This window comes from Manis javanica, chromosome 6 (assembly GCF_040802235.1).
Source record: "Manis javanica isolate MJ-LG chromosome 6, MJ_LKY, whole genome shotgun sequence".
NCBI lineage: Eukaryota > Metazoa > Chordata > Mammalia > Pholidota > Manidae > Manis > Manis javanica.
The window spans coordinates 10,940,860-10,959,082 of NC_133161.1; the positions used below are offsets into that span (position 1 = coordinate 10,940,860).

The window sequence follows — 18,223 nt, forward strand, 5'->3', positions numbered from 1 at the left end:
CTCTGATGACTCCTGTAGATTAAATCTTTGTCCACATTCTATTTTTATTTCCTTAGAATAGTTCTATAAATGGAATAGCTGTGTCACAATTTAGTAACAACAGCAATGCACATTTTGAAGATTTTTTTGATCAGTACTGTCAAATTGTCCTCCAGAAAGGTTGCTCCTGTTCATACCAGAACTGGAATCTTTGACCTTGACATAGAAGATGGCAAAGAGACTGGGAGAATGTCTCTAAATGGTGAGAAGTAAGAGGATCCTGTATAAGAAGGAGGAAGGAAGCAGGTTAGTGTTGTGCCTATGATATTCTACTTTTCTCTGGAGCTGGAAATACCTTTAAGGCAGAATGTGGGATGGGACTGCATCTTCAAGACCTAAGATCCATTGTGTTGACTTGATTTGGAGAAATCATTTGGATAAATCCAGATTTATGCAGCTATGTTAAGGGAGCCAAAGGAGTTTGTATCCATGTTTGGGCCAGAGTAATTGCGGGAATAATGGAATCAGAGCAGTTTCAGTGGGGAGAGCAGTTTCTGGGGGAATGGGTGAGCAGAGCTGGCCCCTCGGTCTGTTAGCTCCTAACATGCAGATTTCCCTTCAATGCTTTCTTTCAAACAAGAGCAGGTTGACTGACACTGCTGTAGCAGTGGGGTTTCTTCTTCTATTTTTCTTTTTTTAACCATCTTTCCATTTCCTTTCCTTTGCAGGTAAACAGTATATTCTGCCAGGAAAGAAACCATTTGATATTTCTTTTGTATAACCTATAATAGCAGATATGGGGAAAAAATTCTTACTACTTTTCTCCCCTGTCAAAATAAGGAGGTATCAAATCCTGCCACAAATCATTCTGCACAATCACGGTATAAGCAGACCTATGACTGTTCTCTCTTGTAATGTTTTTTGTGTGGTTCTTTTTTGGTTTATTTCTTCATGCACAGAGACCAAAGATCAGTTCTCTCCATAATCCCATCTCCCAGACCTGCAATTAAGATTATTAGCATCTTTTCCCATACCTGTCATTAGGGACTCCACAGAATGAGTGGTTATCACCTTAAAGTTTAGCTTCCCATTCATACTCTAACGGTTAAAAACTTGCATACATAAGATTAATCTATTTCACTATTATGTGCCCATACCAGGAACCCCTGGCAGGCGGGTAGCAAACAGACCCTGGATTATTAGCATTTGCTCTGTCATCGGTGCTCACCGGATCTGGTCTGCTCGGTTCTCTCACACTTTAGGTGACTGGGTCTGTTTAGACAAGTCTCCTTACCCTTTCTCACGTGACTTTTCTGGATACCACTTCTTGCCTGCTGTAACTATCGTGCCCACTTGCCCTTGCCACTTGGATCTCTACCGATCTCCAACCCAGGAGGCCCCTGGTACCTACCCGACACCTCCCACTTGCCAGAGGGCATCCTGCCTCTTTGGACTGCTTTCTGGCTGCGCGCTCTCATTTGTCAGAGAAGACCAAGGATCCAGAAAGTTAAACTGGTATAAAACTATGCCTTCTAGACAGCCTCAGGTCCTGACATTTTAATTTGATTCTAGCTAGGATTGAATTATCCTCATTCTACTCTCCCTCCCATCCTCAATCAGACCTGGAGAGTATCTGCATCAACTCCACACCCATCCCCGAAATTTCCAGCGAGCGTCTAACCCACCATCCACTCTCAAAGACTTTGCGATCTGTTTGGGTGGATAAAACAGCGCACCGGAAACGCACAGCAACCAAAGCTGTATCCAATCACGCTCCCGTGTGTGTCCCAGATGCAGCCCCAGGATGAAAACAAGTGCTTGCGGAATTTGGCGGCCAAGGCCCTTCAACCAGGCTTTAGTCTCACCCCCATCCCACTTTCTCTGTGAGCATCCCCAACCCCGACCCTCAAAATCGGTCACCCGGGACCGAAGGGTGGGCCCCGGGCTCTACACCCAGCTTCCGAGACTCGAGGCAGGCATTCTCCGGATCTCCGCCAGCCCCCCGAGAGCGGGGCGACGGGGCAGGCGAGGAGCCCCCGCGTGGAGCAGGGGCAGGGGCAGGGGCAGGGGCAGGGGCGGGGCGGGCGGAGGGCGGTGGCGCTGAGGCCCCGCGGACCGCGGGCTCCCGAGGGATCGCCGCGAGGGGCGCAGGGTCAGAGCAGGGGCGGGGAGGCGCCGCGTGCAGCCAATCCCCGGGCCGCCCCCTCCCCGCCGCCGCGAGCCGACCCGGGCGGGGGAGCCAGGCGGCGGCGGCGGCGGCGGCGGCGGCGGCGGCTGCCGCGGGGAGGGATGGAGAGGGGCGGGGGGAGCGGAGCCGAGCGGAGACAGCCGCGGCGCTGCAGAGCGGCTGGGGCGGCGGCGCGGCTCCCGGTGCTCCCCCCGGCGCCCGCCGCGCGTCGGTGAGGCCCGGCCCGGAGGCCCCGGAGCCATGGGCTGCATCGGCTCCCGGACCGTGGGTGGGTACCGCGGCGGTGGGGGCGGCGGAGGCCGGCTCGGCGGGTCCGGTCCTCTGGCCCCTCCCCCACCGCTCTCCGCGCCGCCCGAGGGACCCCTCCGCACCCGCCTGCCCGCCCGCCCTCGCCCGCACTTTCCCCGGTGCCGCCTGCCTCCCGCGCCGCCAGGGCTCGCATCCCTCCCCGCTCCCTGCGTGCTCCGGTCTCCCCGGCTTCCCCCGCCGCCTCCCGCGGGCGCGTCCCTCTCCATCATCTCTCCTCCGCGGCTCTCCGCTGCCCGCCCGTCCCTCTCACCCTCAGCGGCCAGGCCCTCCGCCCCGACTCTGCCTTCCCCAGAGCCTCCTGGCCCCCCCACCCCGTTTCTGGAGCAATACCCCTCCAAGAGCTCCCAGCCTGGGGCTCCTCCCCGCCTCCCGCTGGCTTGGGTGTTTTGCCCCCATCTCTTTCTCTCTCCGTTCCTTTTTCTGCGGTTCCAGCCTCCCCCGATTCGCTTTGTTCACGTGCAATTTCCCTCCAGGGCGGGGGCGGGATGAGCGGGTGCCTCGGAGGGGAAGGGTTCCGCGCTCGGAGGGCTGGGGACGAGCCGGTGGACGCGGGGAGGAAGCAGGCACGGGCGGGGGGTAGCGGAGAGGGGCCGGAGCCCGCGGCCAGGAGGGTGGGGCCGGCCGGCCGGGCGCGGGAGCCGGAGACCTGGCTGCACCTGTCGGAGGAGGCCGGCGGGCGCGCGGGGCGTCTCTTTATTTACCTTTGACTCGCGGCGGGCGCGGGGCGCTTCCAAGTGGCCCGTTCCCCTCAGCCTTTCCCTTGCTACCACTCCTTTATTCCGCACCCCGTGCACGCACTCCAATCTCACAGCTCAACACATTAATACAACTCCCTCCCCAACCCCCCAATTTTACCCATTCCAACTCCTAATTTCTCCCGCCTACACGCCCCGGTGACCTCAGGCTGAGAGAATAATTCGTATTATTATTACAAACAAACTCGCTCTCCGGAAGCCTGATTTCTCTGAGACTCGATTTATTTCCATGGATACCCCCCTCCTCCTCTGCTTTCACCTCTTCTCGGGTTTTCTCCCTCCCCTCCCTGCCCCCTACTGCTCTGACTCAGCTCTCCCTCCTCCACAAAGGCCACCTCGCCCTCCCCTCTTCCCCCCTCTCCCCTCCCCAGCTCTCCTCTCCTGGGGTTCTCAGCCTGCCCCATTCCTGCTGTCTGCGCCCAGAGGTCCATATTTCCAATGCCACGCCCTGCCACAGCGTCTGGTCTGACCCATCTCACCACTCCCCAGTAGCCCCAAGGGAAAGGGGCCCACTTTGGAGGGATCCTACTGCCCTCAGACCCATTAACCACAACCCTTTCCTTCTGCACCAGCTATGTTGGTGCATGGTGAATGCTTCCTCATGCCCAAGACCCCATTCATTTCACCTCTTCTCAAGAGTGGACCCCTAACCCTAAATTCAGAGTCATAAGACTTCATGTGTAGAAAGGATCTCTAAGTTAGATGGTTCAGGGCCATGTGATGCTCGACTCCCTCTGAACTTCCAAGTGGCTCTTCCCCACAACTCCCAGAGGGCACTGCCCTGCCCTCCTGCCGGCATTCTCCCTTTGCAGAGAGCTCTGGTCTCACCATAACAACTACCGCTCTCCTCTGCCCACCCCCCCTTTCCCAGTCAGCCTCAAGCCCTGTCCACACCATTGTCTTCTGTCTTCTCTTTGACTTGAATTCCTATTCTTTTAGTTCCTAGATTAACAGCCCCCTTCTCTCTTCCCGCTGTCCTCCTCTGCTCATCTTTAATCCATCACTTGTCTCCCAACAGGCGGTGAAGTGATTTCACCTCACTCTTCGCCTTCTGGGTTCTCACTTTTTCTGGGTGAATACACCTAATTCCTGCCTCTAACCCCACCAAATCTTCCTGTCAAGTTCACCAACTCCAATGGAGGGAAGAGACGCCCATTCCACCTCACAAATAATAATGCCTTCACCTAGAAAAGCTTAGAGACGTTCTGCCCTCATTTGTAGAAACATAACAGATGAAAAGCGCAGCTCCCCTACACCCCCACGTAGGACCCGCCAAGGTTCCTCAGGAGAGAATGAAGAACTGTTTCCCTCCTACAGCCCAGCTGCTGACCCCTCCATCTAAACAACAACAAATAAGGCCACATAACACTTTTTCTGAGTGTGCTATTCTTGGTTGAGCTCAACCTGACTATTTTGGCTCAGCATTATGATTTCTACCAAAATTTTGGGGTGAGTAGGGATGTTAAAGAGCAGTCTGAAGAAGGAGGGGTAGCTGGAGGGAAGGGAAGGACTGGAGGGCTGCCCCTGTGTCAGGCCTCAGGATTCCTAGGGCCAAGGAGGGGTGTGTTGGGTGGGCATAGGGAGGTTGAAGGTGGAGCAACATACCTCTGGCCAATTCAGGGAATGAGGTGATTGCAGTGGATTGGAAGGGCCTGAAGGATGTCGACCAAATCAACATGGACAGTACCAGCTCACTGCATGGGAGCAGCCTCCACCGGCCGTCCACCGAGGTGAGGCCCCGGGGCTCAGCTGGCCCCGCACCAGAGGACCCCTTAAAGACCCCAGCAACCATCACGAGCAAAGCTGCCCTGCTGCTGGCCCTCAGTTTTCTTCCTAACTTCCAAGACAACATCCAAAACCTCCTTCAGACTGACACTTTCACAGAACATGTCTGTCTCCTACTTTCCTCAAAATACAAAACACAAGCCAAATGTTTGACACATGAGGATTCATGTAGAGATCCTCATTCCCCACCTTAATCTGAGGAAAACGCTCCCTACTTCACACACTTCTGGAAGTTCCTCTGGGGGAGGGGGAAGGACATCTGCATCCCTGGAAAGGATGCCCATACTCTTCCTCCCTCCTCACAGCAAACCCGGACCGACTTCTCCTGGGATGGCATCAACGTGAGTGTGGCTTCCCCACCCCTGCCCATGCATCCTCCCTCCCTCCTCGTCCTTCCCTGCTCCTTTAGACCTCCCATGAACCAGTGCTCCTTGGTGCCGGCAGGTGCTGTGAGCCTTGCCTTCTCTACCCACCCTCCCAAACTTTCCAGGGCTGTTGGGGCATAAGCCTGCTTGGGACTCCTGGGTATAATGTCTCCTTACAACCTGCCCTACCTCAGATCCTTCCTCCTGGGAACTGTGAACTTGACTCCACATGTAAAGCGCCCCGTGCCTTCCCATTCCTCTGCCCCTCCCACATTCCCTATCCCAGCTCTCCATGGAGGATACCACTTCCATTCTGCCGAAGCTTAAGCGGAACTCTAACGCCTATGGCATTGGGGCACTGGCCAAGTCATCATTCTCAGGTGAGACTCCTGCCCGGGGGATGCACCCTGACGGGCCTACACACAGGCTCCTGGTCTCAGTCTCCCTGCTCCTCCAGGCCTGGCGAAGCCCCTCATTCCCCTGCCTGTGAACTATTTGCCCTCTTCATCAAGCCTCTCCCCTCCAGGCTGCCCCTCATCTATGGAGTCCTTGGGCACACCTGCCCCCAGTGGTGTGGGGTCCCATGAGACTCAGGTGCAGCTAATGGGGAGGAACTGGTATGAGTGTTGTGTGATGTTCTAGAGGATGTGGGGTAATGTCTGGCCCCTCAGGGATTTCAAGAAGCATGAAGGACCATGTGACAAAGCCCACAGCCATGGGCCAAGGCCGAGTGGCCCATATGATTGAATGGCAGGGCTGGGGGAAGGCACCAGCCATTCAGCCACAACACAGCCATGAGGCCGTGCGCAGAGACACTGATGCCTACTCTGACCTCAGCGATGGCGAGAAGGAGGCACGCTTCCTAGCAGGTATGTGTTCCCCAGACCTTTGGGGAATGTTTTCGGGATGACCAGAGACCGACCCTCCAACCTGATACCCTGTGGCAACATTGGCTCTTTCTGTACAATGACTTAATTTCGGGACCAGCTCTCACTTCAAGTCCTTTGACTTGTTGATTCTGGTAAGTGCCCTCAAACTTATTTTTATTATTGTCTCAGAAATTGAGGGGAATTACTTGGGGTTGTAGGTCCCTTCCCTCCCATGTGGTGGAATTACCAGTACAGGAAGAAAGGCAGGGGCTTGGACTCAAAGGCTTTACTCGTAATCTCATTTCATGAGGGAAAAAAGAAAGGAAAGTCCTGGGGGATCTCTCCCAGCCTTTGCCCATCAGCACACTGCAGTCATGGATTTACTTCCTGGGCTCATTACTTGTGAAAACCAAGGGAAGATCAAGTGACTGGGTGAGGAGGGGGCTGTATGCACAAGAGGTCTGGTCCCAGGAAAGTGGTATAGGTGTGAGGCAGACATGTAGTGTGCCTACAACCAGGGCTGAGCCTTAGTGGCAGGTCTCCATAGATGCCTAGGAAGAGTGATAGATCTACAAGAGAAGGGAGGTATCTCTAGGTTGGTACCTCTGTGTTGGAAGAAATATCACTAGGAAGGGGAGACAGATATGTAGCCATGGAGGCTAGCAATGTAAGCTTCAACTTACTCATGGCTTTGACTAAATGGGACCCCCCCCAGGTTTACCCAGCCTCACTATGCCATCCTCCCTCCCTTCTTTCCAATCCGTTGAGCTTTCAACTTGATACCACTGTGGACCTACAGCCCCATGACGCTCCCTGGGGAATTCTCTGTTGTTCTTGAGTCCTCCCATTTAGATCCCTCTGTCCTTGACTACCTAGGACTAGCTATCATTCCGTAAAAAATCTGAAGATAAACATCTGGAAATCCTTAATTTCAACCCCTTTGAATAGCTCACCAGAAGACCCCCCTGCCCCAAGCCCTTCCTAAATCCGACCTTCTGGGAAGTCCCTCACAATTTTGCCTTGAATTCCGATACAAGCTCTGCTGTCCCATACAGTGGCCACTAGTCACATGTGGTTACTGAGAGCTTGAAATGTGGCTAGTCTGAGTGGAGATTGGCTGTAAGTGTAAAATACCAACTGGATTTCAAAGTCTTCATATGAACAAAAGAATAAAATATCTCATTATTTTTATATGGATTATATTTTGAAAGATAATCATATATATGGGGTTAAATAAGGTATAAAATTAATTTTACCTGTTTCTTAGAAATTTCCTTTAATATGGCTACTAGAAAATTGAACATTGCTTAAGTGCCTTGTGTTATATTCCTATTGAACAGGGCCACACTGGTGTCCCTCTGTCCCTGCATGTGTGTAAGGGTCCCCGGCACTATCTTGTACTAACTCTGCTTCTCCAGGCGTCATGGAACAGTTTGCCATCTCCGAGGCCACTCTCATGGCTTGGTCTTCCATGGACGGTGAAGATCTGAGTGTCAACTCGGCCCAGGAGCCATTGGGCTGCAACTACAGTGACAACTACCAGGAGTTGATGGAGAGTCAGGGTGAGATCTAGAACCCGACGCCTGAGGCCTAAGAGGCCTCCCGCCTGTCTGGGCTACTTCATTCGTGTGTGTTCTCCTGAGGCTTTCTGTCCGTCCCAGCTTTCCTCTTCTCCCTCAGCTATGTCTCACCTGCACTTCTTTGTGCTATTGTCACTGCCTTGAGTATTCTGCGACCCCACCCACATCCACGATTCTCTTTACAGATGCCCTCGCTCAAGCCCCCATGGATGGATGGCCTCATTCCTATGTGTCGCAGGGCATGTACTGTCTGGGCTCATCGGATGCCTGGGAAGCAAGTGACCAGTCCCTCATCGCCTCTCCAGCCACAGGATCCTATCTTGGCCCTGCATTTGATGACTCACAGCCTAGCTTGCATGAAATGGGGCCTTCCCAACCTGCCTCGGGATACTCTGCTCAGGAGCCCCCGCCGTTGCTGGGGGGAGACACTGACTGGGCCCCCGGGGTGGGTGCAGTGGACCTGGCAAGGGGCCCTGCTGAGGAGGAGAAGAGGCCATTGGCCCCCGAGGAGGAAGAGGATGCGGGATGCCGGGACCTGGAGTCACTTTCCCCACGGGAAGATCCCGAGGTGTCCACTGCTCTCAGCCGGAAGGTGTCTGACGTCACATCCTCAGGTGTGCAGTCCTTTGATGAGGAGGAGGGTGAGGCCAACAACTAGCTTCCTCCCACTCCACGCCCTACCTTCCACTCCCACCTGAGGGGCATGGCTGCAACAATCCCCTCCCTTCCCCCAGCAGTACAGCTGAGACCCGAGCGGAAGACCGTGCGGAGTCCAGGAGCTGCCAGTCCTCGGCAGGACGTGGAAGGCCAGGATGGAATTTTAACCAGGCTTTCACTGTAGAAACCACAGGTCTGGGAGCTCCGGCCTGGGTAAACAGATGGTTATGAGCTTTGCTTGGCTAAGGGCTTCCAGGTCTGTGATGATGAAGCACCAGTATTTGCTGAGGACAGGAGTATAGCACGACCTGTGGCCCTTGATTGGATCTGTTCTTCATCCTCGGATTCGTCTTCCAGGAGCTTTGCCTGGCTGTCTGAATGCCTCCTTTCCCTGTGTCACTCCTGCTTTCTCCAACTCTGTTTTCTGTAGCTGTGGCCCAGCACATCCCTACTATGAGGAACAGACCTCAGGGGCTGTTGGATGTGGCTGGGTGGGCACAGGGGAGGCCACCTGAAGACATCTGCTTAGTGGTGGAGAGTCTGGCTTCTGAGATCAGGAGATGGGCGGAGTTGGACATGGCGGATGGGATGCACAGGGGCACAAACATAGTTCTTCATCAAGGCCCGCCCACAGGCCAGAGAGTCACTGATGTGCCCAGTAACAAACGCGACCACTTGTTCTGGCATCTTGGCTGTCCCGCGGCTGAAAGGAGGATCCTAAGGCCCCGCTCAAGGACCCCGCCGGCGCTGGCTGCTCCAGCTCCTGCTTCCCTTTCTGCCTCTCCCATCCCTGCTCCGGGAGTCCCAGAATGCCCGTGGCCTGGCCAGACGGGGAAGCATGAGGGCTCTGTTTCCCTCCATCCGTCCCCTAATTCTTTGGAGCTGTTTACACTTTTCTCTTTGCCTTTTCTACATTTTTATAACTTCTTGGGGACTCAGGGTGGAGGGAGGCGGAGGGAGGAGCCTGGTGCTGTCAGGCCTAGCGTGGGTTGTTCGCTGTGGGCACTTGGCTCCTGTTGCCCCTTCTTCAGCTCCTCCCAGGACTCCCAGGAGGGCCTCACAGGCATCCTCCCTCACCTCCCAGGGCCCTCTATGGAGGAAGAGAGGGGAATCTGAGTATTCCTCCTTCCAGGACAGGGTGGGGGAGGCATAAGCCCTTGAAACTGCTTGCCCTCCCACACCCAGTCTCCATCCTGGTGGGGATTCTGTGCAGCACATAAAGCCCCAACACTCAGTGAGACGGTGACAGCAGAGGGGGCGGGTGGAGTGAAGCAGCTGCAGCTGTGGAACTGGGGACAGCCCGTTGCAGTGGCGGGAGCCCTGGGTAGGGAGAAGTGAGAGGTTCATTGTCCTTCCTCAAGCAGCGGGAAGCTTCTCCAGCTCCGGATCCTACCCAGACTTTGTCAGGGGCCTGCTGCTTCTTCCTTTGCCAGGAGGGCAGCAATGCCACCCTCTCCCAGGCCCTGGGCACAAACTGCCCCCACCCCCAGGCCCTACACTTCTGCCCTTTGGAATGAAGAGGCTGAGAGTTGGGTGTTTCTGTCCATTGGTGACCCTGCCCCCAATCGAGTTCACACATTCATGCACATGTGCTCCTGAAATGCAGCTGAGGCCGGGCCCATGGCTTCCGGGGGAGGGGGACTGGTTCTCCAGGGGTTAGTTCTTGGAGGCAACGGGTGGGCATGGTAAGCCCAGGTAGGTGAAGAGTCACTTACCTAATCCAAAGCTGTCTGAGGTATTTCTTGTGTTTGGTAATGTGACCTGACTCAGGAGGCACCAGGATCTTGTGTCCAGGAGCTCTGGGAGTGGCCTTGCATGCCTGCTATCTGCTCTGGCTGCTGGCCTTCCCCTAGGCTCCTGCCACAGGTCTCTGGGGTTCTGTATGTTCACAGTCCCCCCTGTCCCATGGGATCTCTGTTTCCCTCCTCGTGCAACCTACCCTCTCAACAGATTGCCTCTTAGTCTTATTCCCTTCGGACTCCGTATTCTGCCCCCAGACCACAGCAGACACCCAGTCCAGTGAGTGGGTTCATTCATTACAGTTCCTTTTTGCTCAGGGTCCCGTGGAGTTAGGAAAGGTAGACTGGAGCAGCGTTCTTTCCTCCCTCATTTCCCCCAGGAAGCCAGATGGCCCCTGCCAAAAGCTGGCTACACCTGGGAACCTGGCAGAGCTCACAGGCGAGCTGCTGAGCAACCCAGGGGCACCTGCATGGCTGCAGACCAGAAGTGGGGGGGGGTCTGCGCCATGCAAGGAGGTGCCTTTCTGTTCTGAAGCAGGAGAAGACCCAAGGAGTAGGCCTGGGATCCTCTTAGGACTCTTCCTTCTGGAGGAATTGCTTCTCTGGTGCTGGGGGCAGGGTGCATGGGGTTCGCTTATAGCCTATTTTAGGGGGTGGGAAGGGGCATGTGCAGGAAGAGGCTGGTGGGGGGTGGGGGAGTGCTTTTCCTTGGGGTTAAAGGCTGTGCAGCACGTTTTACAACAGTCCCAGAACAGGGCTGTTTTTTATTATTGTGAATGAAACTGCTCTTGCTCAATGATTTTCTTTTGGTGGGGGGGGGGGTGCACTTTCATTTTTTATTCACTTTATTACAGGGAAGTCCAAATCTTCCATTCTTCCCCTTCCACTACCCACCTCTCCTGAACCTTCCTTCTCATCCTTGTGTTAAGGAAGGAATCTTGGTGAATGAGTTTATTAACCTCCTGGCCCCCATGTACACATACATCCCATATTCCGTCTTCCAGGTCTGGGGAATATCCATTTTTATGGCCAGTCTTAGCATGTTTTCTTAATGTGACATTCCCACCCCAGGCCCAAGAGAGAGTCTATGACATATATTACAGAGAGAATTATATATAAATATACATATAAATATTATAGATTATATACACTTGGGCACGGGCTCTAATGCCCACTGCCAGTTCCCCTCCTCAGGTCGCAGCCTCTCTCTCTTGGCCTTGGGAGGGGGAAGAGGGAAGGGATGTAACGTTGGAGAGGGCTACGGGCTGTGTTCAATGGCACTAAACAAAGTGTTGGCACCTTTGACTATGAGTGTCTTTTTTGGGGGCTGATGGAGATGACAGGGAGGGGGAGGAGGAGGAGGAAGAGGTCAGAAAGGGAACACAGATGCAGAACAACACAGGCGTAATAGGAGGGAGGGAGCAAAGCCTTGGGTGTGGAAGCAAGGGCTTCTAGATGCTCAGAGCGACTGGGATTGCCTAGCAGGAAAGGCAGGCTAACGTCACTGCCCTTTTGCTGATTTGGGATGACAGGGATCTGACTGCCCAAGTATGGAAGCATCAAAGAGGTCTCCCATCCTGACACCAACCCCCTTGCCTAGGAACAGATGGTGGGAGCCAGGGTGGAGCCTGGAGGCCAATCATGCGGATGGATGTGGGCGGGTGGGAGGACAGGGCAGGGGTGCTCTGAAAGAAGGGGTGTAGACAGGTTGTGGGTGCATTCTGGGGCCCGTCAGTGAGGCCACCATGAGGTGACCTCATCTCCACCACAGTGAGAGTCATTCTGGGCTTCCCTTCACTGCTCCCCTGACTTCTGCTGGAAAATGATGGACAGGTGGGCGAGGCCAGGAACGTGCTGGGACAAGAACACAGGGAGACTGGAGGTGGAAGGGGAGACAGAGAGGCAGGGGATCCCACCCCTGCAGAGGGGAACTTGGAATACCAAAGCCCTTCACTGGTTAGAGGCACCTTCCTGTCAAGGGGTGGCGGGGCACATGGCCTGAATGACTGACCGAGGCCACTCTCTGCCCCATTTCGGACTTCTCCTCTAAGATGACCACTCTCACATTTACAAATTCCCAGGTGTGATCTCCCCACCCTGAGGACATGCCTTCTCCCCTCACCCCGGCACTCTGGCCCAGCCTCTCCACGGTCTTGAAGAGGAGGTTCAGAAGTGGTCACAGGACCAGCTCGTCCTCATCCTCCTCGTCAGTGGACCGCAGACTGGGGCCCTGCAAGATGTCAGCCAGCTCCCCCTCCAGCCCCGGGCTCTCCACCAGCTCCAGCTCTTCCAGCTCGCTGTCCGTCTGGGCTGGAGCCAGGCAGCTCGGGGGCTCTGGGGAGGGGGATGGCACTGGGGGTTCCGGGGAGGCAGGAGCCCGGGGCCCACCCTCAGGCAGGCTCCAGGTCTCTACAGGAGGCGGCGCACTCCCAGGGTTCTTGGGAGTTGAAGTTGTATTCCGGAAGCTGGCAAGGGGGGGGCGGAGCTGCACCCCAGACTTGGTGTGGCCCTCAATGGCCTTCTGCAGCTGGAGAGTGGAGAGAAAGGGAGATGGGGCGGTGTGAAAGGAGCGGACAGGAGAGAAGAATGGAGACGGTGTAAGGCAAGGAGTGGGAAGACACGGAACCTCCAGAAAGGCCGACGAGGGAGAAATCAGGAGAAGACAGGAAAAGGGAAGGAAGGAGCAGGGCAAGAAGCTCCTGCAGAGGCCAGACCTCAAGCTTCCGGACAACCTGCTTCCTAGGGACCTTCAGGCCTCCTTCGGCCACATCCTGTCCCCTCCCAGGAAACCCTCACCCCAAACCCGTGCCATCCATGGCCTATCTCAGTCTCTCCACCTGCCCTGGCTGCCCCCACCTCCCAATCCCTGCCCACCTCTAATCTGTGCGTGACAAATAGAGCAGGCTGGGGACCTCCCAGATGTTAAACCAGCCCCTCCCCACCCCACCCCCTTCTGCCGCTCAGTCGGCACGATGCTGTTACCTCCTCCAATGCCAGCACGCCCCTGAGTTTCCCCATACTGGTCACGTAAGCAAGATGGAGGCCCAGGAGCGAGAACAGCGTGTGTGTCTGCGGGGCAAGAGCAGCAGGTCAGCACAGCGGCCCCGCACCTCCCTGCCCTCTCGGCCACCCTGACTGGTTGGGCGGCAAGGACTTGCCTTGTGCAGGGATGTCTGCTCCACCAGCTGGAATGGGGACTGGTCAATACAACAGCAGTCAAAACAGACAGGCTGGCTCAGCTGCTCCTGCTCCCAGGCCTCAATCTGCCAGGCAGAATAGGGCAGTCACCCACCATCACGGAGCCCCCATCATCTCAGATCCGAAGCTTTGACCCCGAACAGCCCTCCCAGCCCCAGCCCAGAAGCTGCAACATGCAATGGACTGTCACAGCTCCTCTGGACCACTAGACTGCCCCCGCTCCTCCCAGGGGACAGCACCCTCCCCTTGCCTCCCTCATTGGGCCCCAGGTCAACCTTCACCTTCAGGCAATGAGCACCACGCCTTATTCTCCAACTCAACCCCCAGTGCCCCCAACACTTGCTAGTTCCAGCGGGTCTTTGCAGTGGTACTTCCCACTCCTCCTTCACTGTGCAGTGCTCCAGTGAGAGCACACCTGCCTTCCGGTCCGCACATTGGCTGCTCTAGCCTGATTCCCCCTCCCCGCATGTATTCCTCGCTGAGCATGGTCTATGCCATTTCTGAAAACGGGCCAAGCAGAGTTCTACAGGAGCTGCAGAGAGGCAAAGCACATGTGACCAGAACATGGGGAAGTCTTCTACTGGTGCTCATCTTACCCCTGCCTAGACGCAAGCTCCCCGAGGGTGCTCCGTGGTACTGACTGCCCCAAGCTGTGAAAAAACATGTGCATCTGCCTTTACACAGCAGATCGTGGCAGAGATCTGTTGGGGTTGAAGAGCTGTACTGGATCACATGGCACTCAGCTGGCTCGAATAAAACCTTTTTTGTGGTTGTTTTGGTTTGTCTATGACAGTAGCTTGAAGCTACCAGGGCCAACTCTCCTTAGATTTTAGGGACACACTCAAAAATCCCCAAGATGCCAAGTAATCCAGTAGAGCTCTAGCTGTCACAGATGAATCTAAAATGTTCTGAAATCTCTTTTCAGTCACTACCCTCTGAATGCTGTACTACTCTGCTTTTCTGTTTGTCCAAGTCTCTCAAGACACAGAGAATATCACAGAAGGGCACCCCCTAGTCCTCATGTCCGGTGCTCAATCTGCTGTGATGCAGGCTCCATCTGTCTTCCTGATTATTCTGGACTGCAAGCTCCTCTCCTCTAAACTCTCACCTTCCCTGACTACAGGCTCCCACCAGGTTTGGCCGGCTCTCACAGCACAGGATGAACACCACTTAGCAGGTATGTTGTAGACACAATTTATTTGTTGGACAGGGGGCAAGTCCCTCGCCAGCCCTGGTTTGGTTGGTCCTGTCCTCCTAGACCTCTCTGTGATCATTTCCTGCCTTCCCTCGTTCCATTTCTGCCTCCCCTTAAGGAACAAAAGCAGAACCATTGCCAGGGCACCTGTGCCAAGCACTTTCTGTGCGCTAAGCATTATTTGAGTTGCTCCACATGTCCTCACCCATCATTATCTCCATTTTAACAGATGAGGAAACAGAGGCACACAGGGCTTAACAACTTTGCCCAAGTTACAGAAAGGTGGAGCTGGGCTTCTGACCTTGACTGCTAGTCATGGGCCAGGAGCCCCCAGCTTTGGTTCAAGGGGTATCATGTGTGCCCCTCCTTGAGAAAGCTCAGTCCCACTCATAAACTGAAGCTCTAACAGTGTGTACTCCTAACAGAGTAGCTAAGTTTTAAACAAGTCATAGCAAGGGTTTCTGGTGACCTATACTTGAATTCTTTCACTATTTCTGTAGGTATCATCTTGATACTGTCACTGGTGTCATCTTGATCTAGTGTGAAAACCAAAATATCCTGAGTATTGACTCCTGTTGGATCTTATCCCTTCAAAATATCTTAACAGGTCTCACAGGAGTTGGTAGCTGCCTAAAATCTTATTTGGGAAAGACATAAGCTAAAAATGTATGATTTATTTTCTTTTTACCCTTGGTTGCATTTTGTTTCCAGCAGTCATTAAATAGCCACACTGGTCAACTAGCTGGCTTTCTCTCTTTGGCGTATTTAAAATATATTTTATTATTGGTATTGGCCCCCTCGCAAGACATTCGTTAATCGCAGTTATGACCTATCTGATTCCTGCTTGGGGGAAGAAGCAGGAGTTGTCCTTTTTCCTCTGTGCTCTTCTAGTTGATATTTTCTCCAGTCATTTATCAGGAGTGTGTGTGTTTTGAAGGGTGGTGAGGGGAGGGGGGAAGGCTTCCTTTCTCATCACTCCCCATCTCCTCCAACCCTGTAACACTTCTAATTTTCAGCTCATATTTTTTCTGAATGTCTGATAAGATGCTCATGTCAAAATAATATCCATTGTTGAGGTTTTTTGCAGTTTTTTGGTCAGCTACATACTTTTAAAGCTGTACATTTTGAGCCTTTGCAATGAGCCTGCATTTGCTTTTACCAGACGGGATGGCTGCTAATGGATTTCGTTGCTTGTGCACAACCTCAGGGTTTGTTCTGGTCAATACCGCTCGGCTGCCTGCTCTTCGTCACTGCTCCACATTCTGTTCACTCTGCAAACTCAGCCCATTCAGTGCTGGATTTTCTCTCCCAGACTACCTCTTTCAGTAAATAGGCATTTGTCCCAACAAGGCACTGCTGTCAATATCTGCCCTTGGTTTACACTTCTTCCCAATCTCATTTCCTGGCATTTTTCAGCTGTCCACTGTCCCAGGACCCCAGTCAACGCAGCGAAGTAACCTCCACCAGGCACTGGTTTCCCTGTTTTCGCTTTAATGCTGTTGGTGTGTATAAGTGCCGGCTGCCTGGTACATTCTTCTTCAGGTAAAGCATCTTTCCTGCAGAGCTTCTGTCTGGTCCAGAAAGTCTCCAGTGTCTAAAGGATCTAAGGCTCATCCTAGCATCATGGTCCCATCTATGCACTGAGGGACAAAACTGTCCTCTCTGAAGTGACCCGGGTCCCTGTGAAGACCACGCCCCCACCTCTGAGCACCATGCCCCAAACACTTTCCATAATCACACCTTATTTCCAACCTCCGAAAATGCTTTCCGGCCTAGATTCACATCTCAGTCTTAACAACTGGCACAATCGAGAGGACAGAAAGGAATCAGCAGTATCTCCCTTTGACAGAACAATCCACCCCAGGTTGCTGTTTCCCTTACTTACCTCTTCACGCGTCATGTTATCCACTAAATCCACTGAATCCTAGAGGACAAAGACATAAGTCCCAGTTCCTTCCCTTTTCTTCCCAGAGCAGCTATAATTCCGTTAGCCATTTGCCTCCTCTCCCCGGCCAGGGCCCCACATGCCAGCTCTCGGACTCATCACCCCTCCACCTGCTCAGACTTCTCCTTGGCGGGGCTCCCCCCTCCTGATTTAAGAACCAGGGGCTTCCCATGCCTCAAAGACAAGCTCCCTTTCCCCATCCACCCGCCGCCACACATCTGCACCTGGGTCGTTTTCTTCATGGGGTGAGCTCTGCCCAGCAAGCTGTGCAGCAGGGACCGAAAGATGGGGGGTCTGTGACCTGAAGGAAATGGAAACAAAGCAATATCCGCCCTGGGAGAAAATGGCCAGGGACGCCTAAGTGGTCGCTGACACTGTGCCACAGGAGGTCTGAAGTTCCCAGGTACTCCACCTCCACAGGCACCTCTCTTGTACCTTCCTAAGGGTCAGCCCTGCCCCTGCTCCTTGGGACCATGATATGGCGACTCCGTGAATAGGCACCCCTCCTGCCATGCCACCTCCTCAGGGCGGTAGCCCAGAGGGTGGGGAGCCCAGAGGTGACCCACAGGCATGCGTGAGGGTGCACGGTGGGAGAATCGTTACCCGCAGGCCCTGGTGCTTCTGGCTGCTGTCTGTGGCCAGGCAGGGGCCCATTGGGCTCTTCGGGGGGCAGTGGAGCAGTAGGAATGGGGCAAGGAGAAGGAGGCAGCTGTAAGGAAGAGTAAAAATGGTCAGGCTCAGAGAAGTGGCTGCCTAACACTCTCCTGCCTTTACTAGCTGGTGTTGTGGGAAATCTGTCTGATTGTATTCTTCCTCCCCAGTTCAGAACCCCCACGTCCCTTTGCATTCTCATCAGCACCATCCTCGGCAGCCTCATCCCCTTCAGCGCCTGGATGCAGGCCCAGGGCTCCCTGACTTCCTCCGTGCCCAGACCCACTCCTGCTCTTCTTACCTGCCCTGTCCCCCATTGGTCCTGCTCCCCTGGCCCTTCCCAGTCAGTCACCTCAGGCTTCCCAGAAAGCTCCTCATCTTCGTCCTCATCCACAAAGGCAAAGGACTCCCGTCGGCCCTGGGGTGAGACGCTGTGGCACCCCTTGCCAGCGTGCCGAGCCTTCCCGTTGAAAGGCAGCTCAGACAGTTTCCTTGCCAGGTCCTGGGCTGCCTGCAGCCTCCGCTCAGGACACAGGTGGCGCTGCAGGAGGGCCTGCAGCTCTGACCGCTCCACGGAGCCCAGCAGGATCATTGACTCTGGGGGAGAGCCAAGCTCAGCCTGAGGGCCTGCTCAGCCTCCCCCTCCCCGCCCTCTCGGCAGGATGGTCCGGCCCAGCAGAGCCTCTGCTTCTCTTCTCAGCTTTTACCCTCTCTTCCTAAAAACTCATTTCAAAAATCTCCCAAGATTGAATCCCTTTTATTTCACCATTTAGCACTTGGGAGACCCAGTTGATAGTATACTAATTGGTGCTAATTTGCGTTTATTTTAATGCAGCCCTAGTATAACCTGTTTGCAAATAGGTAAACTTGGTATTAAAATAGCTAATCAGCACTGTCTCCAAAAAAAGAAACATCAAGAGCCATTCATAAAGGTTGAGATGACGTGAATATACTTTGAAAGACCTCTTCAGAGATATCTGATGTTTAACGGCTTAAAGACGCTGGGTC

General features: G+C 54.3%; 2 protein-coding genes across 10 annotated transcripts in view; one reads left to right on the plus strand and one right to left on the minus strand.

Annotated features, from left to right (window-relative positions):
* The first annotated feature begins 1,761 nt into the window (after positions 1-1,761).
* FAM131B (family with sequence similarity 131 member B) lies at positions 1,762-11,531 on the plus strand. 6 transcript variants are annotated; one of them, XM_017671954.3, is made up of 8 exons: positions 1,762-1,862; positions 4,852-4,961; positions 5,322-5,357; positions 5,668-5,761; positions 6,053-6,250; positions 7,669-7,812; positions 8,016-8,444; positions 8,565-11,531. In XM_017671954.3, exons 1-8 carry the CDS (start codon positions 1,784-1,786, stop codon positions 8,669-8,671), a joined length of 1,197 nt encoding a protein of 398 aa, XP_017527443.3. In that variant the 5' UTR covers positions 1,762-1,783; the 3' UTR covers positions 8,672-11,531. The 6 variants fall into 6 exon arrangements, with proteins under 6 accessions (XP_017527443.3, XP_017527444.3, XP_017527445.3 ...); XM_017671955.3 differs by having other exon boundaries at positions 8,568-11,531; XM_036994579.2 differs by lacking the exon at positions 1,762-1,862 and adding an exon at positions 2,257-2,435.
* Positions 11,049-18,223, minus strand: part of CLCN1 (chloride voltage-gated channel 1) — a 31,321-nt gene continuing 24,146 nt past the window's right edge. For 3 of the 4 annotated variants that reach the window (XM_073238306.1, XM_073238305.1, XM_073238307.1), the window contains 7 exons: positions 17,568-17,812; positions 17,168-17,273; positions 16,789-16,865; positions 16,505-16,543; positions 13,385-13,489; positions 13,209-13,295; positions 11,049-12,753 (listed from right to left, as the gene is read on the minus strand). In XM_073238306.1, coding sequence (XP_073094407.1) covers positions 12,403-12,753; positions 13,209-13,295; positions 13,385-13,489; positions 16,505-16,543; positions 16,789-16,865; positions 17,168-17,273; positions 17,568-17,812 — 1,010 coding nt within the window. In that variant the 3' untranslated portion in view covers positions 11,049-12,402. Of the gene's footprint in view, positions 12,754-13,208; positions 13,296-13,384; positions 13,490-13,697; positions 13,957-16,504; positions 16,544-16,788; positions 16,866-17,167; positions 17,274-17,567; positions 17,813-18,223 lie in introns of those variants that run through there. The other variant, XM_073238308.1, reaches the window with a different exon arrangement.